General features: G+C 47.5%; 1 protein-coding gene across 1 annotated transcript in view; it reads left to right on the plus strand.

The window, feature by feature from the left end:
* LOC144113474 (bromodomain-containing protein 7-like) overlaps positions 1-24,556 on the plus strand; it is a 115,761-nt gene that overhangs the window by 70,666 nt on the left and 20,539 nt on the right. Inside the window, exons 13-14 of the mRNA XM_077646564.1 lie at positions 20,816-20,998; positions 22,057-22,097. Coding sequence (XP_077502690.1) covers positions 20,816-20,998; positions 22,057-22,097 — 224 coding nt within the window. The remainder of the gene's footprint in view (positions 1-20,815; positions 20,999-22,056; positions 22,098-24,556) is intronic.

Below are 24,556 nucleotides of genomic sequence, written 5' to 3' on the forward strand. Positions count from 1 at the left end.
TACGTGTTTTACAGGCCACGGGGAGCAATACAGTGGTTGTGCGAAGAGCCCTAGTTCCTGACTCAGCTCTCACCAGCTCGAGATCTACGGTGTTCCTTGTTGATGGCAGTAGTCTGGAAGTTCCCGAGGCAGAAGTCTATATCGCTTCCCCTTATTTCGCTGGCATGGCCCTGGTAAAGTGCAAGGGGACACCATTGTACGATGTCATAATTGTAAATATACCAGAGGCCCGTGAGCCGTCAAATCCAGATATTAATTGGAAGAAATCGGAGGGCGTTGCTAAATTATGTCCTGGCATAGTCAATGACGAGGTCGCCAGTGAAAATGGTGAGGGCGAGGGCCCAAAAATGGTGCTGGCTGGAAAAGAAGTTTCTGGACGAAGGAGTGAAAGTACTGCTTTAAGCATTGGTCCCATGAGGTTCACCAAGGAAATGCTAGAAGCAGAGCAAAGAGACGATGAGTCATTTAAGGCGTGTTGGGTGAAAGTAGGAAAGGTGTTCCGTGGCTAGCACGGCACTTCTCATTCGTATTCTGTCGAAAAGGGTTCGCTGTATCGCTTCTATCATCTCGCCTCTGGCAGAGAGGTTCGACAGGTAGTACTTCCAAAGTCTTGCAGGTCACACATGTTAAGCCTTGCCCACATAGCCCGTTGGCAGGGCATCAGGGCATTAAGAAGACTACAGATCGAGTTCTGGAAGAATTCTACTGGCCAGGAGTTCTACTGGCCCCATGTTCTCTTTGACACTTGCCAAAGAACGTGCCCGAAAAACAAAGTAGGGAGGGCTCCGTTGGGACGCATGCCTCTTATCGACACTCCATTTGGTCAGGTCGCTGTCGATATTGTTGGTCTGCTGTCTCCCACATCGGTGAAAGGGAATAGATATATTCTCACTCTCGTCGATTTTGCCACGCATTATCCCGACGCCGTGGCTCTGCCAAAGATGATTCAGTGACCGTGGCAGAAGGTTTGGTGGAGATGTTTTCACGAATAGGTTTTCCGAGAGAGATCCTTTGTGACCAGGGCTCCTGTTTCACTTCCGAAATGGTGAGAGAGCTCAGTGATCTCTTGGCGGTGAAACATCTCAGCATGACCCCTTACCATCCAATGTGCAATGGGATGGTGGAGAAATTAAACGGCACACTTAAGCAGATGCTGCGGAAGCTCAGTCAGGAGCAGCCCAAAACATGGGATCGTTATATCGCTCCGCTTCTGTTCGCATACAGAGAGGTGCCGCAGGCGAGTCTGGGGTTTTCTCCATTTGAGTTGATATTTGGAGGTCTTGTGCGAGGACCGCTCGCAGTTCTCAGAGAGGTCTGGACCGGGAAGAGCTGGGAGAAGACACAAAGAAGAACTATGGTTAGGTTCTCGAGCTAAGAGAACGTCTCTAGCAAACTGTGAGAGCTGCACATCAAAATTTGTTGCGTGCCCAGCAGTCTCGCAAGAAATACTATGACAGGAACAGCAAGAAGCGGCATTTAAGGGTTGGAGATCGTGCCCTCATTCTTTTGCCGAACAGCCTCAGTAAACTGCCAATGCAGTGGAAAGGTCCATTTGTGGTTTGTGGAAAAAAGAACGACGTGGATTATTGGATCGACTTGGGCCACACTAAGAAGCTTTTCCACATCAATATGCTGAAAATATACAAAGAGCGTGCGTCCCAAGAGACCGTGCAGGCGTCATCTTTTGTTGTAATCGAAGAAGGTGACTCAGAAGAACGACTGCCTACCCTTAGCACGGACCACGGTAAAGGAAGTGAAGCCATGGAGATCTCCACCAAGCTCGATGACGACAAACAGCAGGGGATTCGGCGTTTACTTGACACGTATGCAGACATCTTTTCCGAGATTCCCGGGAAGACTAATCTAGTGGAGTGTCAACTCAGGCTCTCGGCTTCTGAAGTCGTGAATACCCCGCAATACCCGTTGCCTTTTGCCATGAAGGACGTGGTCGAAAAAGAGATAGGCGAGATGATGAAATTAGGGGTCATTGAACGTTCCAAATCTCCATACAACTCCCCTCTCGTTCTGATTAACAAGAAGACAACACCTATCGGTCTTCCATCGACTTTCGACGCATCAATGATGTTCTTGTGTTTGATGCAGCGCCCGTTCCAAGAACAGGCGTAATATTTACCGAGGTTGGAACCAAGGTGTACTTTTCGAAATTTGACCTGGCTAAAGGCCACTGGCAGGTACCCTTAGAGGAAACATCGAGGCCAAAAACAGCGTTCTCTACCTAGTCTGGTCACTATCAGTTCTTCTATATGCCCTTCAGCATTAAGACAACATCGGCTATCTTTATGCTCCTGATGCGCATTCTATTACAAGGCTTAGACAATGTCGTTCATTACATCGACGATGTTCTCGTAGCAGCCTCTACCTGGGAAGAACATCTTTGGACTTTAAACATGCTATTTAGCAGGGTGCGCGAGGCTGGCCTCACGATCAAGCCGCAGAAGAGTGAAATCGGAGCCACTAACATCTCTTTTCTTGGACACCAGCGTGGAGAAGGGACCATCCAACCATTGGAAATGGTGGTGGAAAAGCTTGTCAACGTACCGCTTCCAAAGACGAAGAAGCAAGTGCGTTCCTTTTAGAGCTTGCCGGACACTACCGCGATTTCATCCCTGGCTATGTCGACAAAGTCCAACCGCTCGTGGAGATGACACGCAAAAATGAGTGCAACCTTGTCTCTTGGACACCATAGCGGCAAGCCACTTTTGACGAGCTCAAGAACGCGTTGATTTCCAGGCCCGTATTAAGAGCTCCAATTCTCAGTAAGCAGTTCGTGCTTCGCACGGATGCTTCCGAGGTCAGCGTAGGTACCGTTCTCCTGCAGGAGCATGATAGAATCCTCCACCCGGTATCGTATGCGAGTCAACAGTAGTTACCTCGCGAATCTCGCTACTCAGCGATTGAACGCGAGTGTTTGGCGATAGTCTGGGCTGTTGAGAAATTCCACATCTTCTTGTACGGGACGTTCATCATTCAAACTGACCACCAACCCTTGCAGTATTTAACAAAGGCAAAGCACTTGAACAGCAGGGTACTGTGTTAGAGCTTAACATTACAAGAGTATACCTTTCGTGTAGAGTACATCAAGGGCTCCGAAAACGTAGGCGCCGATTGCATGAGTCGTTTGTAAATTACCGAAGGGTGATGCCCAATGTGTGTTTGCAGTGGTTACCTGTGCAAATGTAGTCTAGGAGTGTCTAAGAGTTGTTTTTTAATTTTCATTTTCTGGTTATGAGTTGTTCAGTGTGTAAATTTTTGAACTTTATGGTACAGATGTGTGCAAAGTGTGTGCCCAATGATTTGTAAGGTTTCTATATTTTCTCTTGTGCCAGATGTATAATGTTGGGCCCCATGTTCTCTCTGAGTGCGTCACTATGTGCCTCCATGTGTCACGGTGTAAAGAGCCTTCGATGACTTCAACGGCGCCTAACTTGTCCGTTTACCACGTGAACTTTTTAGTGTTGTGTGCGCCAACAGCAGTTTTTTTTCTATGTGGAAAAAACTTTTTCGAAGGGGGGGCCATATGTGAGGTGCACAAAAGATCCTCGGAGGATTTGTGAACACTGTGCGTCGACAGTGGTGCGTCGGACAGCGGAGCGCTGCACGTGCCAGCCCAGCGTTGCGTGTGTGCGTGTGCAAAGGGTGTGTGCAAGGCGACGGCGACAAAGAGCATGGCGAGCACGAGGAGCGGAGAGCTGACGTGTCATAAAACCGAGGTGTAAAGGAAGACAGAGCACCGGAGATCGTGTCATTCAAGCGTGGAGGTGGCAGCCGTCGAACGTTGGGTCCGTACTGCCGTGACTTACCTTGGATCACCGACGCAAGCCTACTGTGTTCCTTGCAAGCGTGGAGGTGGCAGCCAATGGACTGAGAGTCCGTGCTGCCAAAAGGCGCTCTTGGATAGCCTACTTGAAGCCTCCGACGTTTTGTGACGCCGTAGACGAGACCTGGCTACGGCGTTTCGTGACGCCGTAGACGAGACCTGGCTACGTTTTCCTGCCGCTGCCAATTTGTTCGGGCTGTTGACTGAAGACCACCAGCGTCTTCCTGCAGTTTTCTCCGCTCCTAATACCACCTGGCTCTCTTTCGCCGCTTCCTTCGATGCAATGCCAGCGACACGTCGCAGCGTCCGCCCAGCCTCTGCCCTGTCTGCAAGGCATCCCCGCTTCGCCTGGGACGCTCAGGACCTGGTGAACTCTTTCCTTTTGTTTTGTAGTGTTGTATGCGTGTTGAGTGTGTGTTTTTCTTGTTTTCGTGTCCGTTTCTTATTGGCCCCCTTTCTTTTAAATTGTAAACACGGGTTTGTTTTGCTTTGTTTGATCTCTTTTTTCTCTTCTCTTGTTTGAATCTGCACGCGATAGCGTTCCCCTTCGGAAAGTCGGGGACGCGTTACCAATTCGCGACACTACTGCTGGTAATCTAATCTTCTAACCCCGACACACCACTCAAAGAAACGGCACAGGCCGGCGTTGGGTGCAGTTGACCCATCGCGGGTGTGCAGCAAGAAGGGTCGCGTTATGGGGCAGGTGAGGGCACAAGTTTTGACGGTCTGCAAGCCATATCGAAGCACAACCAGTGTTGCTCTGCGGCGCCACCTCACAGCTCCGAAGGGCCGTCGCTTCAACGGTTTGCGGTGAAATCGAGATTAGGGGTTCTCGCGTAGCACCCCAGATCTTCGAATTGACCGGGCTGGTGAAGAACCTGAAGTATCCGGTCAGGTTTTCATTACAATTATGGGACTGCAGAAATTCTTCAAGTTATCCGGGATTTTGAATTAAGAGTTAGAATTATGGAGGTTTTACTGTATGTGCTGAAATCATTAACATTTGCTGCAAATTGCAGATTTATTCATGAAAGGGACCATGAAAACCATAATTCAAATTGGGCCTAGATTGATGGATTACCTTTCAAGAATGTCGGAGATGTGGATTTCATCAAAAGTAGTGCTTTGCCAAGAGAAAGCGCTGTTGAGTTCCTGCTGTGACCCACCGGGTGGCGGAAGTTGACTGATTATGCCCCACAATTGTGTGAGGTAGCACTCGCAGGGTGATTAAATAAGCTTTTTGGCTTAGAGCAGTTTTCTGGCAAGATGTATGAGTAATAATATGCAGAGCACATTAGGGGGGTTAGGGGCCTCCACTTGACCTTGGCCTTGTGGTAGAGCATGCGTCTCACATTTGGGAGATGCTGGGTTCAATCCCCAGTGCTGCCGGGTACCCACCGGTTTTATAATGGGTACAAGATTTTCCCTGGGCTGGAGCTCAGCTTTTCTATGGAGAAATGCTTGGAAAAAAGTCTGGTTACCTCACCCTCCCTCAATGGAAAGTCTGTCTGTAAGGGGCCAAAATCTGCCTTGTGCAGTAAAGAACATTCTGGTCCTCTTTCCAACTTGAGACTACGGTTTGGTCTGAGACCTTTTTCCCAAGCATTTCACCGCAGAAGGTGCTGAGAAACCTTGTGCCCTTCAGAAAACTGGTGGGTACCTGGTGAATTGAACCCAGTACCTCCTGAATGCGAAGCGGGTGGCACATGAAAACAAAAAAGTGGCCCCAGTGGTGCGGCCCTGTGGGACAGATAATCCAGTCGTGGCTCACCACTGTAGCATTAAAAGCAAATCTGTTCATTCAGTTGCGAGTTCCTTAACTAAAATTTGAAACAGCAGCTTTGTGTCTTTAACAGAATGGGAGATAATTTTGAGGGGCCCAACTGTACTAAAACAGTTGAAATGCCCAGGCCACTTGATAGTCACTTTAGTATGATTTGGTAACACCAACTTATTTTACATGTACTGACAGGAAGTTCGATTTCTCCGTGCCATCAGTGTGAGCCCTTGGCTCTATATGTGAGCGTGCTGGGTTCTGGCTCATCTTGCAGGTACTTGTGTCAAGATGGCACTGGCTTGAAAGGGATTTTGGCATGTTTCAGAGCATGAATAACACCTCCATCAGGCCGGGGATGAGCTAGCTTCAGCAGTTAACGGTGCCAAAAGGCTGTGAACTTGATGGAATATTGGGCCACCACTTCCACTTCGTATCTGTTGCGATTTCAGGGGATGAAACTAGAGTTGAAAGGATGTCATGCTGCGAATGTCTACCACACTTCAAATTTTGCTCGCCCATCTTGCTTTTTGAAGTGCTGTTAAAATGAGGCAGTCTTTGGTCATATCATACTCTTCTACAAATTTGCCTCCGGACGAAAATGTTTTAGCTGATTTTAGTAAAGGGTGGAGTGCATCAGTGCATCTTGGAACTTAACTCAGTTTACACTCGACGAATGTTCTACCGTATATACTCGCGTAATGAACCCACTTTTTTTCCAGAAAAGTTGACGTCAGTTTGCGGGGAGGACTCATTACGTGGGAAAAAAATGTTTCAACAGATTTTTTTGTAAGGGTTGAGATTTCATATACCTCCGTCCGTCCTTCCGTCATCAACAAAGGCACGCGGTCAGACACGTTCCACGTTCGTGCCGCTGGTGTTTAGCATTGTTCACTGTGACACGCAATCAGGCAATTTTGTGGTAGCTGGCGGCGCCGGTCAATCGTGGCGAGATAACCTGAACATGTTGAACACCGGGCTTGAAGGTCCGGCACGCGTTTTTTTTTTTTTAGGCGAGGTTAATAAAACACACAAGACGGTGACGAGTGTCTAACGCGAATGTTTAAGCCTTAGCTTAGAGCGCACAACGTCTTGGTGCTCTGCCAAGTTGTCGGAGCGTGGTGCCCCCCCCCCCCCCCTTCCCCCCGCGGCAGGAGCTCTCAAAATATAAAAAAACAAGTGGTGATGTTTTCAGCGGCGGGCAGGAGCTTGGCGCGCTGCCAAGGTCTGCGCTGCCGTTCGCAGCGAAAACTGAGGAACTCGCTACAAAAAGCTTAAGGCTGAAAAAAAAGTAAATTCTGGCCCACAAAAGTGGGGGACCCGTTCATTAGGCAGTTCATTAGTACATACGGTATACGTTGAGTCCCTTGTGCACCATTTGGGAATTCCAGTAATGTTGTCAGTACTTGGCTTGATGTTCCGGACTCATTGTATAGCAACATTGGGCTTCCTCACATCTGTTCACATCCTTGGGACTTCAAGGCTCTTGTGCATTAGCACCACCTATGTTGCTGAGACCTGTATCTTGTCTAATTCTCCCTGTCTGAATTTTTATCTCCTCTTCGAATCCTTATCACATCTCAAATTGAGTTTCATGTAGCAAGGGACTGGTTTCACAACAGGAGCTTTGCCATTTTTCTAGTCCATTAATGAGGGTTCATAACTCCTTGAGTGGATCTATTTGGGACTTGTATTCAGCTCTGATGTGTTTGTTTGAGGGCAGTGCTATTACTGTGTGGTTCGCTTGCTTACTCTGTAGCACATAAGCTGCATGTCAGCAACACTTTTTCTAGGTTGCTTCAGTGGTATCCACTGCAGCACTGGAACTGTCACTAGTGTTCATCTTCTCTTCCTCCACCTCTGCAACTGCACCATGGATCTTGGCGCTTCCTTACTCCATGTTTTCATCTCCTTTATTCTATTTCTATTCTGGCTCATGAGCAGTTACAACTTGTTCATGCCTGCAGGTCCCACACACCTTGGCAAACTGGCACTTTCTAATATTGCATGGCATGCGGATCTCCTTGCTAGGCTTTTCTCCTTGCCTGTCCATCATCACCTCATCGTATCTTTGCCTGAGTTTTGTCTCCTGAGGCTGAATACTTTTTAGCAGAATCTCTCTTTAGATTGTGAAGGTGTTAGGTCCAGGGGTACTGAAGTTAATCAGTGTTAGCCAAATTCTTGCTGAATTTTTAGGAACTTTGATAGATCAGTGGTTATGGGGATCGGCTGCTGACCCGAAAGACGCGGGTTCAACCCCAGCCGTGGCGGTCGCATTTTGATGGAGGTGAAATGCTAGAGGCCCGTGTTTTGTGCGATGTCAGTGTACGTTAAAGAACTCCAGGTGGTCGAAATTATCTGGAGCCCTCCACTACGACGTCCCGCATAGCCGAAGTCGTTTCGGGACGTTAAACTCAATAAAACCTTTTTAGGACTTCTTGCTCCTTTCTTGGCTTGATAGTTTTGGCTTGTGCCAAAGTATAAGGATGTTCAGCTATTTGCATCAGCTTGAATGTGAACTAGCTGAAGCAGTTTTAACTTGTTCATGCCTGTGCATCATGCACATCTTGGCCATATTCTTAAGGCAATGGATCCGCGTACAGGACTCCTCTTGCTTGCACCTTTCACGTACCCATCTTACACATGTTTGTCCTTGCCGGGGTTGTTTCCTGTGGCTGAATGCCACTGACAACAGCACGTTCCACAGTGTCTGGCACATCTGTCATTCTCGGGGCCATGTCCATCGAGCAGTGGCCATTTCACCTTCCGATATTGTCATGGCTAGTGGATCCTTGCGCGGAACTCCCCTGCTTGCCTCTTTCCCGTGGCCATCATCATACGCAACACGAGTTGTTTCCTGCGGGCTGAAGCCATCTTGTCCACCGAGAACGACACGTTCTGCAGTGTCCGGCACGTCTTCTGTTATTCTCAGGCCCTGGCTCATTGGGCAGTTGCCATTACTGCTTCTGCTTGCCCTTTTCGCATAGCCATCATTTAACACGTTTGTCCTCGCCGGGGTTCCCTGTGGGTGAATGCTCAGCATCTTGCTCACCAACAAGTACCGCTGTGTTCGGCAAGCCTTCCGTTATTCTCGGGTCCTCGCCCGTCCAGCAGTGGCCATTCCTCTTCGTAATACTGTTACGGCTAGTGGATCCTCGCACAGAACTCCTCCTCCTTGTCTCTTTCGTGTGGCCATCAAGCAACACATTAGTCCTCGCCGGGGTTGTTGTTCCGTGGCGTCTGGCGCGTCATTTGCCCATTCTCGGGACCACGCCCACCGAGCAGTGGCCATTAATGCTCCTGCTTACCTTTTTTGTGTAGCCATCACTCAATACATTTGTCCTTGCCGTGGTTTTCTCTTGTGGCTGTATGCTTGGCATCTTGTTCACTGACAGGTTCCGCTGTTTGTGGCACGTATTCTGTCATTCTCTAGTCCTCGCCCGTCGAGCAGTGGTCATTCTACTTCCTAATACTGTCACGGCTAGCGGATCCTTGCGCAGAACTACTACTTCATGACACTTTCACGTGGCCATCATTGTACGCATCACTTTGTCCTTGGGGACTCGTCGCGCAGTTGCTTAGTAGCCAACTTCCTAATACTGTCACGGCTAGCGGATCCTTGCGCAGAACTACTACTTCATGACACTTTCACGTGGCCATCATTGTACGCATCACTTTGTCCTTGGGGACTCGTCGCGCAGTTGCTTAGTAGCCAAGGGGTCGACGAAAGTTCATCTGGTCAGCCATTAGTTGAAGTAAAAGCATAACAATCACTGACCAAGCCAGAGTAAAGAATGACGTTTCGAACCCGTTTCCTGCAGTTGAATGCCTAGCATCTTGCCCGCCTACAACGACACGTTCCGCGGTGTCCGGCACATCTTCTGTCATTCTCGGGTCTTTGCCCATTGAGCAGTTACCATTACTGCTTCTTTTGCGTGGTCATCAACACATTTGGCCTTGCCAGGGTTGTTTCCAGTGGCTAAATGTTCAGCATCCTGTTCATCGACGCATAGCACTGTGTTCGGCATATCTTCGATTATTATCGGGTCCTCGTCCATCAAGCAGTGGCCATTCCACTGGCTACATGGATACTCGCGTAAACTCCCCTGCTTGCGTCTTTTACGTGGCCATCAAACACACAGCACGTTTGTCCTCGCAGAGTTGTTTCCTGCGGCTGAATGCTTAGCATCTGCTCCACCGATATGTTTGGCTTATGGTTTGTGAAGGTTTAACGTCCTAAACCTACTTGGGCTATGAGGGCCGCCGTAGTGAAGGGCTGCGGAAATTTCGACCACTTGGGGTTCTTTAACGTGTACTATCATCGCACAGTACACAGTCCTCTAGAATTCGACCGCCGCGGCCGGAATCGAACCCGCGTTCGAGCCGAGTGCCACAACCACTGTGCTACCGCGGCGACTCGACAATGACACGTTCCGCGGTGTCCGACACGTCTTCTGTTATTCTCAGGTCCTTGCCCATCGTGCAGTGGTCACTGCTGCTCCTGCTTGCCTCTTTCGCGTAGCCATCACTCAGCACATTTGACATCGCAGGGGTTGTTTCTTGTGGCTGAATGTTCGGCATCTTGTCCATCGACACTCCACTGTTTTCGGCACACCTGTCATTCTCGGGTCCTCGCCCATCGCGCAGTGGCCGTCGCACTTCTTAATACTGTCATGGATATCATGGTTTGTGGATCCTCGCGCAGAACTCCTCCAGTGTGACTCTTTCGCTTGGCCGTCAAGCAACGCGTTTGTCCGCGCCGGTGTTTCCTGCGGCGGAATGCTCGGCATCTTGTCCATCGACACTCCGCTATTTTCGGCGCATCTGTCATTCTCGGGTCCTCGCCCATCGCGCAGTGGCCGTCCCACTTCTTAATACTGTCATGGTTTGTGGATCCTCGCGCAGAACTCCTCCTGCTTGACTCTTTCGCTTGGCCGTCAAGCAACGCATTTGTCCGCGCTGGTGTTGTTTCTTGCGGCGGAATGCTTGGCACGTTGTCCATCGACACTCCGCTGTTTTCGGCATATTGTCATTCTCGGGTCCTCGCCCATCGCACAGTGGCCGTTCCACTTCTTAAAGGGGCCCCGAAACACATAATCAGTGCATTGTTTTGCCTCTTGGTTGCATAGAATTAGGGATGCTATTAGCGTCTGCCGTACCGCATATACTCCGGTTTTTAATATTTTAATTAGCTCGCAAAAACAAATACATGGTGCTGATGGTGTCACCATACAGTGGCGGTTTTTAGCAGTGGATATTACATCACTTAGTGGGAGCTTGATGATTGGACAAACAGTAAATATACTTCAAATTGGGTTAATAAACTAGAGATATGTTTTGTCAAGTTTTTGTGTTTTATATTACACCAACAAAACCAACTTGTTCGCCTTACATAAAAGCGCTGTAAAGCAAGTAAAACAAAAATACACCACGAGAGGCTGTGGCTACTCTTTGCATCGAAGGGCTTTGCGCTTCTCTAAACATCCTACGACCTAGCACACAACACTTAAGGCTACTCTCTATGTATCTGAGAATGGCTTTGCGGAATCGATCTGATCGAGCCATTGCACTCTATAAACGTTCATTTCGGTCCCAAGGAAGGGTGCAAAGAAAAAAGCCGTTCGTTTCACATTTACCAGTGCGCATCGTCAGCTTGTGGAGGATCACCGGGAGGCGGCGCCAGATGGCGCCACGTTCCCATCAGCAGCGCGCTCTCCTTGCTCGCCGTGACCAACCAGCGCGCTAGGAGCGACGGGCAATGGTAGGCGGTAAGCCAAATTGTTTCTTACTATTAACTAGAGGGAAAGCTGGCGCCCCGCCTGTGGGAGTTTGCGTGGAGCTTCCTCGAGATCACCTGTACCACCATGGGCGCTCTAAGCATCATGGGGCAGAGAGCTGCCGACTGCAGAACAAACTTTTGGCCAAAAATAATGAAAGAGACGTTCGATAATCAAGAATATCCTGTCATTCAATATCTTGTCTTTAAATTTAACAAACGAGCAGAAAAGCATGTAAATGCAAATTTTGCTCAATATAAGCAATGGCTTGCTCTCCTATTGGCCAAGCATTGCAGACCACAAAAGCCATTATTTCGTGCTTAGCAGGCGCACTTTTAAAAATAAATATGTTTTTGAAAAAAATGTCGCTTCAACATTTTAAAAGGTTTTTCCACAGCATTTCGGAAAACTAAAATCTTTTATTGGCGTCGTGTGCTGTTGCGTTTTCGCTACTATAGCTTTTGCACACTACTTTTACGCTGAAGTCGTCTGCGCGAGGAGCGCGCCGTTGATGCGGAATGGGACATCTCAGTAACGCCGCTTTGTGTTCCTGAAAAAAACCTGCTGTCCCGCACCAAGTAGCTCATCGCCCCATGATGCTTTGCGCGCCCATGGAGGTGCAGGTGCAGCGCCACCAGCTTTCCTTCTAGTTAATAGTAAGAAACTCTGCGAGTGAACTAGAATATGGGTAGTACCCTATTGAAAAATGTGTACAGGTTTGAATAGGTCGCCAAATAGGATTATAGCACATTTCGTTTAACATTATAGGATGAAGCTTCCAAAGCGATTCAGCCTTTGAGACACTCCTTAGTGGAGGGCTCCGTATAACTTCGATTAGCCGTGGTTAATTACCGTGCACTTACATCACACAGTGCATGCAAGTCGTGGGTTCGAACCCGCACGCTACGGTAGAACTTCGATGGAGGAAAAATGTGAATGGTCCGTTTACTGTGCGTTGTTAGTGCTCGTTAAAAACCCCAGGTGGTCCAAATTATCCGGAGCCCTCCACTACAGTGTCCCTCATAGTCTGATCCGCTTTGGGACGTCCATCCTATAAAGCCAAACCAAATGTGCCAACATCCTATTTGCTGACCCATACAAACCTATATGCATTTTTCAGTAGGGTGTGCTGTCTGGCCGGGCTGGAGTAAAGCCGCCGCTGTCGCAAAACGGTGGCGGCGCTGCCGTCGTGTTCACTGTAGGAAGGCACGGAAAGCGGTCCAGGCTTATACGGGATAAAATGCCGTGTTACTGCCAAAGATCGTGCGTGCGCGGACTAAGCTAGCTTGCATCATGTGTGTTGTTTAACATTAGCGGATAAAGGTTTAATAATATCCTCAGTCGCGCGAAGGCAGGGCAGGGTCAAGCGTGTGGAGCACAGGTGCACAGCGGCCGGTATTTTGCGATTCCAAGAACTCATCAGCTGAAATTGCGGACTCGACGCTCCGCATCGTCCGACCAACGCGAAAAGCATGTGTTTTGAGCACACAAGTTCTGCTACGGCGTGTTGCTTTATTCCAAACTTTAAAGTAGACAAATATCGCTTCAGATCAATGCTAATGACGGCTGTGAAACTTCACACATGCTCGCCAATTTAACTCTGGGGTTCCTCTACCATGCAGTTCATTTCGTGACTCGTTCGCTCTTTTCGAATTGCCTGTAACCACCCATTCCTTCGAGCTTGCTGTAACTCCTCTGCCATAGCATCAGCCTAAAGCTAGGTGTTCAGAAGATTTGAAATTATGGTTTATTGGGGTTTAACGTCCCAAATCGACTCAGGCTATGAGAGACTCCTTAGTGAAGGGCTCAGGAAATTTCGACCACCTGGGGTTCTAACGTGCACTGACATCGCGCAGTGCACGGGCCTCTAGAATTTCGCCTCCATCAAAATTCGACTGCCGCGGCCGGAATCGAACCCGAAAATTTTGAAAATTTGAAATTAAACAGTGCACGAAGCCCTTCATCTTCAAATGGGGCAAAGACATTTATTTATATTGTTTGAGATAAGCGCACTGAGAAAGCAAGTGCCGCAGTGGTTCAGCTACGGCTCAACTTCAAGTGCTTGGCCCGTTCACGTCTGCCAGGCCTCTCAGTGTTCACTAATAATGGTTTTTTTGGGGGAAAGGAAATGACGCAGTATCTGTCTCATATATCATTGGACACCTGAACCGCGCCGTAAGGGAAGAGATAAAGGATAGGGTGAAAGAGGAAACAGGTGCCGTAGTGGAGGGCTCCGGAATAATTTAGACCACCTGGAGATTTTTAACGTGCACTGACATCGCACAGCAGACGGACGCCTTAGCATTTTTCCTCCATAAAAACGCAGCCACCGCGGTCGGGTTCAAACCCGGGAACTCCGGATCAGTAGCCGAGCGCCCTATCCACTGTGCCACCGCGGCGGGGTTCAGTGTTCACTCCGTTCACAAAAAAGTGAAGCCTGACTACGATGTAAAATTTTAAAATTTACTTGGATAGAACTGCATGAATAATTGCAACCAACCTCTTTACACAGCCTTGCCCTGACCACATCCAGCACGTCAAAGATTCTCTCTGAATGGAGTTGGCTTTGGCTGCAACATTCTGTAAAAAGGTTCTCAAGCTTCAGCACAGAAACATAGAGTGTGAAAGGGTAGACGAGTCGTATACCTTGTCGCAGTATTTTGCTTGCCTTGCAAGTTGAAAACTGTCATCGTGTCTGGCATAGTTAGGAGGGCAATGCCGCTTTCGAACTTTGCCTTTACGACACATTTTCCTGCTACATAGCCTGCGATGTGAAAGCCCAGTCGTGAGTCACTCTTGGCTACATGCTAACTACGATCATGAAACGCTCCAGCCTGGTCAACCGGCAACTTCACTATCGTTCTTGCTGGCATGCGACCTTCCACATCAAGTAAGGAGGCCAAATCTTCTCAGTTTCCTTGAGTAATGCATTTCACCAAACCAAAAATTAAAGGCAGTTCACTATGACTAAAAACTGTGATTATGATTACCCAAACTATAATAGAAACTCAGCACGTTGAAGACTGCTACTTTCGGGCTATCTTTCCTGTAGGCACAGCCGGTATCAAAACCCGGCGCGAAGCAATGGTTCTGCAGGCGACCCAGCATTTTTTTTTTCCTTTACGGAACACTCTCTCAATCTATCCAGGTTGCTACAACCTTGCATGCTACCGCTGCCACCGCCGCGGTGGCTGAGTGGTTAATCATGGCGCTCGGCTGCTGACTCGAAAGACGCGGGTTCGATCCCGGCTGCGGCGGTCGAATTTCGATGGAGGTGAATTTCTAGAGGCCTGTGTACTGTGCAATGTCAGTACACACACGTTAAAGAACACCAGGTGGTCGAAATTTCCGGAGCCCTTCACTACGGCGTCCCTCATAGCCCTAGTCGCTTTGGGACGTTAAACCCCCATAAACCAAACCAAACCTTGCATTGCAGGTTCGTGGGAGACGAAATAATGTTCTAAGCAGGCCATTGAATCCTCCAAAGCAAGAACAAAATGAGCACAACAAACAACGGCAAAAAAAAACGACTCCCAAGCGCATGACCGCGCCGCGCCTACTTGTGCCGCGGCGACTACTGCGTTCGGAACGGCGGCGGCACCTAGCTGACAAGCGGGAACTAAAAAAATGTCGACACCGGCTGCTTCACCTCGGCCTATTTAGGCCAAGGTGACGCAGCCGGTGAGCGCACTACCCAATATTCTAGTTCACTGCAAGACCTACTGAACTAGAGACCTGCACATTTGGCACTGCTCCAGCGCGCACCTTCTAGTTCATGCCTTTTGCCGCTAGGGAATGGCAACTACGGGCGGCGTGGCGCTACAATAAACCTGTTGAGCTAGATGGCGTCGATTTTACTTCAATGATGTAATAGTTTTGTCATTTGTCTACGTGTTGAGTATCCATCATTCATCCATTGCGTTAGCAAAGATGGCGGAGTCTAAAGCATGCATGCGTGCATACAGAATATTCACCACTAGGATTTAAGGAAATGTCCTATTTGCATTGTTCATTACTAGGTTTCAAAATAATAAGACGGGACAAATGCACAGGGAGGCAGTGAGAGGAGAGAAATTTGTTGCAAGCAGACGATGATGATGATCATGACATACGATGGATGGAAGGTAGGAGCGTCCCTTTTGAAACGGGGCAGTGGTAGTTGCCACCATGCTCAGTTTTTTTCCTTTAATTTTGTTTTAACTCTTCTGTAAGTGAACAGGTCAACCGAGCACCCTGAACGGCCAAAAAGTTGGCGAAACGAAAGTTGGCGCACGCAGTCCCATAGGACCCGGCCAAATGTGCAGGTCTCTAGTTCCGTAGGTCTTGGTTCACTGTAGCGACGTGCTCAGATAGGCTGTTTTGATTGATCCCACTAAGTGTAGTCATTGGGAGAGTGAAATGGGAAGCTGCGCGAAAATCGAGTTGAGGGCAGCATTTTGTTTGCTTGTATTTTGAAATTTCTTCATTGGATATCTCCCGTTCCTATGCATCGATTCTTGTAATTCTTTTTGATATCTGTGTGACATAAAGAATCCATCTGAAGTGTAACCGGCATTTGGCGCCGCTGCCCGGTGATACTCCACAAGCTGATGCGCACTGCTAAATGTGAAACAAACGGATTTTTTCTTTGCATCCTTCCCTGGGACCGAAACGAATGGTTATAGAGTACAATGGCTCGATCAGATCGATTCCGCAAAGTCGTTCTCAGATACATAGAGAGTAGCCATAAGTGTTGTTAGCTAGGTCGTAGGATGTTTACAGAGAAGCGCAAAGTCCTTCGATGCAAAAAATAGCCAAGCCTCTAGTGGTGTATTTTTGTTTTACTTGCTTTACAGCGCTTTTATCTAAGGCAAAAAAGGTTGGTTTTGTTGACATAATATAAAACACAAAAACTTGACAAAACGTATCTCTAGTTATTAACAGAATTTGCAGTATATTTACTCTGTCCAATCATCAAGCTCCCACTAAGTAATGTCATATCCACTGCTAAAAACCGCCACTGTAAGGTGACACCGTCAGCACCATGAATTTGTTTTTGCGAGCTAATTAAAATATTAAAAACCGCAGTATACGCGGTACGACCGATGCTGATAGCATCACTATAACTCATTCTGTGCAACCAAGAGGCAAAACAATGCACTGATTATGTGTTTCGGGGCCCCTTTAATACTGTCATGGCTTGTGGATCCTCGCCCAGAACTCCTCCTGCTTGACTGTTTCGCGTGGCCGTCAAGCAACGCATTTGTCCGCGCCGGGGTTGTTTCCTGCGCCTGAATGCTTATAGTATCATCTTGTCCACCGACACTTTCCGCTGTGTTCGGCTCGTCTGTCGTTCTGGGGTCATCGCGCAGTGGCCGTTCCACTTCCTAATACTGTCATGGCTAGTGGCTCCTTGCGCAGAACTCCCCTGCTTGCGTCTTTCAGTGGCCATCATATGCAACACGTGTGTCCTCGTGGGGCTGCTTTCTGTGGCTGAATGCTTAGCACCTTTTCACTGGCAGCTGCACATTCCGCTGTGTCCGGCATGTCACGCTCGAGCGTCTCGCCCTGTTCGTTCCTTCCTTATGTCCGCGTCTTTTCGCGCCGCGTTAACTTTGCTGTTCGGTTATTCTCGGGACTGGGGCCGTGGAGCGGTGGTCATTCCAACATGGCGTCTGTTTCACGAAGGGCGCTTCTTGGCAGTTTCTGTCATCGTTTCCCTGTTTCACGCGCGACGACTAGTTGACGCTGATTATGAGTGTGAAAATTCTCTATTTTCGGTTCTCTGTAGCTAGGCGGATTTACATGCCCTTAAATGCTCGCATTCTTTGGCGCAAAGCCAGATCTTGGTGTGCGCCTTTGGAGGTTAGTCCGCGTGGACGGCCTCTCAAGCAGGGTGCACCAGCGGTGCTCGCTTTCTTTGATTGCATCGACACCGCCGACGTTGTGATCCCTTAAATCTTCGGGCACTGTTTCTATCGCTATGGGACATCGACGTTGTCTGCGTGCGGTTCAAAAGGGCACTTGCTGGGTGCTCAAAACGCGTCGCTTACTTGGTCCTCTGGCGAAGCTTTTGTGGCGCTTTCCCTGGGTGTGGTTTTCCAGGCGTTTCTTCTCCAATCTCTCGAAGTGATGTTGCGTAGGGCCTTCCAGCAGCGTCTGTGGGCTTCCGCTCTTCGTTCGCAGAATGTTGCGTCGGCTATGGGTGCCGAAATCGCCGGCTCAAAAGAACATCGGTCAGCGCGTACGCTTCCAGCCCGTTGTAGCGCGTCGCGTTCCTGGCCTGTGCTGTGCCGGTCTCGTGTCTCGCGGTTTCAAATTCCACTCCCGGCGCGCGCACCTGTCACATGACGTATCCTGCCGCTCGTCGCGCGCACCGATTCCCCGCTTCTTTCTCGTTTCTGTGTTTTTTTCTTACGGCATTGTACGTGTGCAGAATTGTTGCATTGTTATTAGCGTTATGCACGCCGTCGGTGTACACGAATGCTGCGCGTTATCGTTTTTCTTGGCGTCGTGATAGTTCACCTCTTTCCATCTCTTCGCTCTTTATACTGTTCCCTCCCCACGGCCGATGTGCCAGTCCTAAGCTGGCATTAACGGGGTGGCCGGTATCCTTCCTTCTCCGTCATAAACCTGCCTACATCTTCATAAGTGTCCTTCTTGTTGAAGCACTGCTTTCCAAGAAAACTTCAATGTTTGTTGCCATGTGTCTTTATATTTTGCGTGTTTGATGCTTTTCAACAAGGTGTTCTCGGCCAACGAATTTTGTACTTATCGCAAATATTTGTATATTTGTTTTTACTGTTGTTCCCCCCCCCCCCCCCATGTAATGCCCACTGGAGCCTTTAGGGTATCTAAATAAAAATAAAATAAGTAGTCACGTTCCCGCCTGCATATAGGTGATGTCGCCGCCTCATTACATGTTGATTAAACTCGGTTTTGTGTGCGTTGGCTGTGTTGTAACATGGTAGCCTCTAACATGTTGTCAAAGGTGTATTGTAATCGCCATCGCATAATGGCGTACGCAGTTTCTTGGGATAGTTACGGTAGCAGTAGGCTAGAGCGTTCCGCTTACTGAGCTTCTGTGCTGCACTCGTTCGTAGCTAACTAGCGGCCGACGGTAGTAGTGTGCAGTAACGGTATGCTAAAAGTTCTGTTACCATTTTGTATGCCTCTGCGTCTTCACGGAGGTGCCGACGGCTATTAGGTGATTTTGAACTGATATTAGCGAAGTGATTTAGTTGTATCCTGATCACAATTTTGTTGGAGCGCGACACCTCTGCGGAGGCGATTTTTTATTTTTATTTTTTTTTCCTGGTGGTGAGGAAGCAAGTCTAAATTACGCGCCAAAATTGCGGCCACCGACTCCAGAACTATGGTCAGAATACGCTCGGATAGCACTTGTTATGGACGAGAAATAAAATATGCTTGGTTGTGGCTAAAGTTTCGTTACGGCGGGGTCTACCATGGTACACGTCAAAGGCAAAACGCGCAATAAAAAAATATATCAAGAGTGACTAGTCGTCTCAAAATTTTAAAGTATGGTATGCCTTTCGAAGTCACAAAAGAATGTTTATTGCAGCTAATCCTCTTTAACCCGGAGTCGTACAAACGGGAGACTGAGATAAGCGATATTTTGACTGCACTGATCGTTCATGTAAGCATTTAAACCTTCTGGGTAGCCTTGCTTTGGAACTCGTACTTCACTACGCAAGCCTAACACTTTATTATTAGTGCGGTTGCGTGTAGTCGCGCGGTAGCGCGAGAAACGCAGCCTGCGAAGAAATGGGCGCGATCGCGCTGATAACGCGACGGCGGCCGCGGGGAGGCGGGGTCGCAGGCATCCTCTTTTTTGTGTTTGACTTTTTCCTGCTTTCTTTCTTTTTCTGCTCTGCCGCGAGAAGCGGACTCTACCCTCGTCTGTAAGCTTCTAGCGAAGGCGGCACTCTGCACTAGTCGACGGCGAGCGCGCTAGGGAAAAACTTGCTCCTCAGTTGGTGTCATAGTTCGTGGTGTGACCTAGGGGCTGCGCACTGGCGTATGGCTTTTTTTTTTTTTTTAGAGTTTTCACGGGTCAGATTTCTAGGTAAAGCGATGGCACACGCCCAGTGCCTGTTGAAGCACGCTGCTGCAAAAATTTTTGTTTCGAGATGTAGGCTTCAGAGTTGATGGAAAACTAGAACAGCAGCAGCTCTTCTAGTGATTATCAATATTTGTGCTAAGCGCTGACCCACATTGGAATAATTATGGTAGCAGCTGTCTTTCTTAAGACAGCTTAAAAAAAAAAAAAAGAAGCTGCTTTAAACTGATACCTTCAGCCCAACTTGGAGAGGATTAGTTCAGTTCTATTTTTGAAAAGTGTTGGATCACTAAGAACCCTGCAAGGCAAATGTGAAACAGAACATACAATTATTTCTACCATATTGCCTCACCAATGGTTATAGTTTGTTCCAGTACATTCAGACTATGGGACCTCCTCATGTTTATAATCCATCTAACCACATTTAATGCAATGAAATAAAAAGGAAGGGTTGTTTACCAGAAGCCGATACTATGGAAGCATTACTTGTAGGCCCTGATGCAGAAACATTGAACAACTTTGTAAAAGCGACGGCCTCTCATTCATCAAAATTATTGCAAAAGCGCTAATCAGGAGGCTAAGAGCCTAGAAAAATCGCCGCTTGCCGATTGAATGCCCGAGAAGCACAATTATATGTCCGAGAACCACGAACGCTCCATCCCACGGCACTTCCCGCTCATCGTCCTGTTCTATGTGGCGCTAATCCGGTGGTTCTGACCCAAACAAAATTGTCACATGCCAATTGTATGTCAGAGGAGCACGAGCGCTCCATCCCGTGGCACTGCCCGCTCATCGTTGTCTTCCACCGGGTTGGTGCCAGGTAGTTCTGACCCAAGCAAAATTGCCTCTTGCTGACTATATGTCCAAGAAGCGTGAGTGCTCCATCCCGCGGCACTGCCCACTCATCGTCGCCTATTACGTGGCATTAATCTGGTGGTTCTGACCCGAGCAAAATTTTCTTTTCTCTTGCCGATTGTATGTCCGAGTAGTGGAAGCGCTCCGTCCCGTGGCACTGTCTACTCATCATCGTCTTCTGCGCTGCACAAATCCGTGCTTTCGCACTGATTTGAATGTAGGGAACATCCTCTGTCATTTTATTACTATGAATTATTAGGGGCAGCACTGATAATGCTTTGTCATCGCCAGGCCATAAACTTGTTCATGTTGGTATTTTTTACTTCTGCTTATGCACCAGTGCGAGTCCTTTCTTAGTGAATGTGTGGTATGCCGATGTTAAAAATCTTGCTTTGTTGTGCTGTATAGCAGTCTTTTGCTTTTCTGCTTGAGATGCCACATTTGATGGAGCATGGTAACTTGTGGTTCCTGCATTTGGATGGCCTTTTTTTTTACTTTTTAAAACTTTTCAGTTTCAGAATCATCATCTCTGGATAGTGCCGACAGTGATATTAATGCTGTGCTACAGCAGAAGCTGCAGGAGTCAAAAGAAATGATTGATACCCTGTCCCGTTTGCAACAAGAGCGGCTTAGTGCCACGCCACCAGCACACCTGAGCCATATACAGGGTGCCAGTGAACTGGAACTTGAGCTAGGTATGTTCTAATTATTAGCAACATTTCTTTTCCTCTGCTACAGGAATTTGTGTGACATCTTTTGTGAAATGCATATAATTATGGCTAGCTGCACCGTTTGGCAAGCTGCATAGTGCATGTCTACACTTGTCATTTTGTAGATATGCTGTTAGCATGCTAAAGGTTTTTTTACACAAACAGGATGTGCATTAAAACTGATTTCTATTAAGTGGCTGTGGAGTAATCAGTGCTTCAAACTAGGAATTCATCAAAATTCTGTTTTTCTCATGGGATACTAACCTGGTAAAGTTCAGTATTGGCACAGAACGCAAACCAATGTGTTTTGTTAATAGTTGTGTAAGACTAGCACTGGAAAGGCCTTCATTGCTCTCTTAACTTTTCAACATAAGCTACCACAGTTCTTTTCACTTTGGCAGTTGTTGCTTTTAATATCTGACGAACAATGCTGGGGTTTAGGCGTGAGAAGCCTTCGTACTTGTCTCTCAGTGGTGCAGTATTCAATCATGGCATCTAATCCATCATCATTTACTCACGGAGCCAAAACATACATGGCTGTTCATGTTTTGAGAAAGCTTGTAAATTTGCAAGGAATTTGTAAATTCTTATTCACTGTCTTAGCTGTCAAAAAGTGCTGTTGTTAACAAAAATTTGGAAGATGGCTGAATTTTTGAAACTCAGATCTCATGTTCTGTCAGAATTATTTCTGCACACAGGTGTAAAAGGCAGTATTCAGCCACTTCATTCTTTGGTTTGTATTTATTTTGTAAAGGCTGCACCTAATGTGAACGCTTGTCTGAAAAAAAAAAATTGTGGCATTGATCTACTACGGGCACGAGTGCTTGCAGATTTTTACGCAGCTATGTTATGTGGTTTCAAGAATAGGAATGTTTGGGCTGTCTTAAATTTGACTTTGGTATTGTGCTTTCATTGCCTAATATTTTCCATATCACCACATTGCTAATTGTTCTCAAAGCATTTGAAAAGGCAGTATACTTTGGTGATAACCATTGGATACTGTGTTCACTTGAGTGATTGTTTTGTTCACTTTCTCATTTTAGCGGAAAAGATTGCAAAGACACTTTCTGAGCTGGCCTCTCATGTAAGTTAATTTTTCTTTTTTGGAAGTGTTAACCTGGTTTAAAGTTAAAATATTTGGAGAAAGCTTTGTTGATTACATTGATTTGTATTACTGTGTTTGCTTGCATAATTTGCACACCTCTTTTCTTTGAATTAAGGGTTCAAAGAGGGGTGTGCAAATTACACGGAGATTTCGCAAATATGTTCTAAAGAAACGATAAAGTTTATAGCGCGCAATATATGCTGTGTATTGCTACCTATACATCAGCACCCCAACTTACAAACCTTGCTGGCCAAAAAAAATCTGTACGATCACAAATCCAGCAGTCAGGGGCAAATGGAGGTAAAGTGCGATGAAACAGCACTCTTGTGTGCAGTCCAGCTGGCTAGCAGCAAACCGAGCAGGAAACGATCAGTAGTTTTGGAATTCGGTGTGCGCCGAAGGTTACCTCGCAACTGTTCGTCCGGGAAGGTGACCACCAGCGCAAGCGTGCCGGATAAATAGCACACAGTGCAAATTTTGGGGGAGGGGGTTGTGTTAATGAAATGGCAGCATCTCCACATTTTTCAGTGCAACACTTTACATCTATTAGCTTTAGGTACAGCACAAAGCCTCAGCCATTCCTCCTGCATAATGTAAACTTTCCTCAAATGGCACTGTATAGCTTTACTATGAGGGAGTAATTACTCATTGGTATCCACCCAAACGCAGCCATACGGCTGCAAAGGAAAGCTATACAGCTTCCACAGAAACTTCATGGTTAAAGAAAATTTCGTCCTCGTCCGGGGTTCGAATCCGGGACCACCACTTCACCAGAGCAGTCGCTCTACAAACTGAGCGACTGTGATCATGTGCGAGCAGTCTTCAGTCTGGTGAAGTTTTGGCACGTGTTTTTGAGCCACTGCCCGTTTTTCTCTCATTTACAAAACCATGAGCAGCACACGCATAGAGATAGAGGCTGATTGACGTCCTCGGGCTTACCTGTCTTTAGAAGCACCTTTAATCTACGTGATTCAGACTTGCTGGCCGATTAGGCTGTGAGTCAAACGATTGAAGGTCGTGTTTAATTGTGACGCAGATATAATTTGGGGGTATAATTCACACTTGCAGATATGGTGATTTCTACATATACGGCATTTCGCACATGCCAGATTATCGTCTTGCTGACGGTACCCCTGGCACGGCGGCGACGCATAGAATGCGTTCTATGCTGTGCAGTCAAATTTTTGTGCCTAGTAAATGGCAGTTACACTGTAAAGTCCGTTTGTGAAAATCTCTTAAGTAGATTGGCGGACGGTGAAAATGGCTGCAAGGCACGATCCGCCCGCCCACTTTAGGCTAATACCCCTGTCACACGGGCATTTCGAGGGCCTTCGAACCGATAGCCTATCGACTCAAATGCGATCGAGCGCTGCTACACGGGCAGTTTCAATGGCGATCGAGCCAATAGCCTATCGAGTCAACGGAGCAGCGCGAAACTCCATCGAGATTTTGAGGGACTTCGAGCGATGCCCAAGGTTGCTAGCGTTGCTTCGAGCGGCGCCAAGCGCACTTTCGTACACGACACATTCACGGTACAAAAGCATGAACAAGCATTATTCGCCTAGACTTTAATGCAAGCAGTCTGTACAATAATTTTAAAATTGTATCAGACTAGTTTTAAGGGCATTAAGTGCATTAATTTCGCGTTGCGATCTTTGCATTGTTTGCGTACTTTGTGTTGACAACATGGCGGCGCCCTGCCCACCCGCTTCGCAGCGATAACAGCTTCGTCGCTAATCCCTCAAAGCAATATCGTGTTCTAAGCTGTTGTATTCGCCTTCGATTTGCCCATTCTTACCCTCGCATAAAGTTTCAAGAGACAAATAGCTTTTATTTTTTCAGATATCAAGGCGATATCCCAGGTGTTATACCTGACGAAGCAGCGTTCCGACGCAGTTGGACTGGCTTGGTTTTGGCTCGTCTTGTATTAGAGTGGCTACAGCAATGTCTGCATCTGTCCGTCGCGTACGTGCAATTAAAAGGGTTTTAAACGACATGCGCATATGCGTGTCTTTAAGCATTTCGTATACATTTATCAAATATTTTTGTTAATTTTGCAAAATCCAAAGTAGCGATTGTGGCGCCACACAAGCTTAGCGTGAGACGTGAGAACCATTTCAATGGCCATTGAGATTTGCCGTGTAGCAGCGACACAACTCCTTCGAGTTCGATGGTGATTGAGAATCTCGAAGACCCTCGACTCGATCGGCATTGAAACTGGCAGTGTGATAGGGGTATAAGAGTCATGCAGTTGTGCACGTGCAGTGCAAGCTTTTTGACAGCTGGGGGAGGAAAGACAAGAATTGTTGACAACGCATTAGTATCGGTATACTCTGCATCCGTCCCGCAAGATTCACGCCTAACGAGGGTAGCCTCTCAGTGAGCTCGAAGTTCCTGCAAGACAATGCAATGCCAGGCCCATGTGGGGAATTTATTCC

The sequence above is a fragment of the Amblyomma americanum genome, chromosome 1 (genome assembly GCF_052857255.1).
Source record: "Amblyomma americanum isolate KBUSLIRL-KWMA chromosome 1, ASM5285725v1, whole genome shotgun sequence".
In the NCBI taxonomy this organism is placed as follows: domain Eukaryota; kingdom Metazoa; phylum Arthropoda; class Arachnida; order Ixodida; family Ixodidae; genus Amblyomma; species Amblyomma americanum.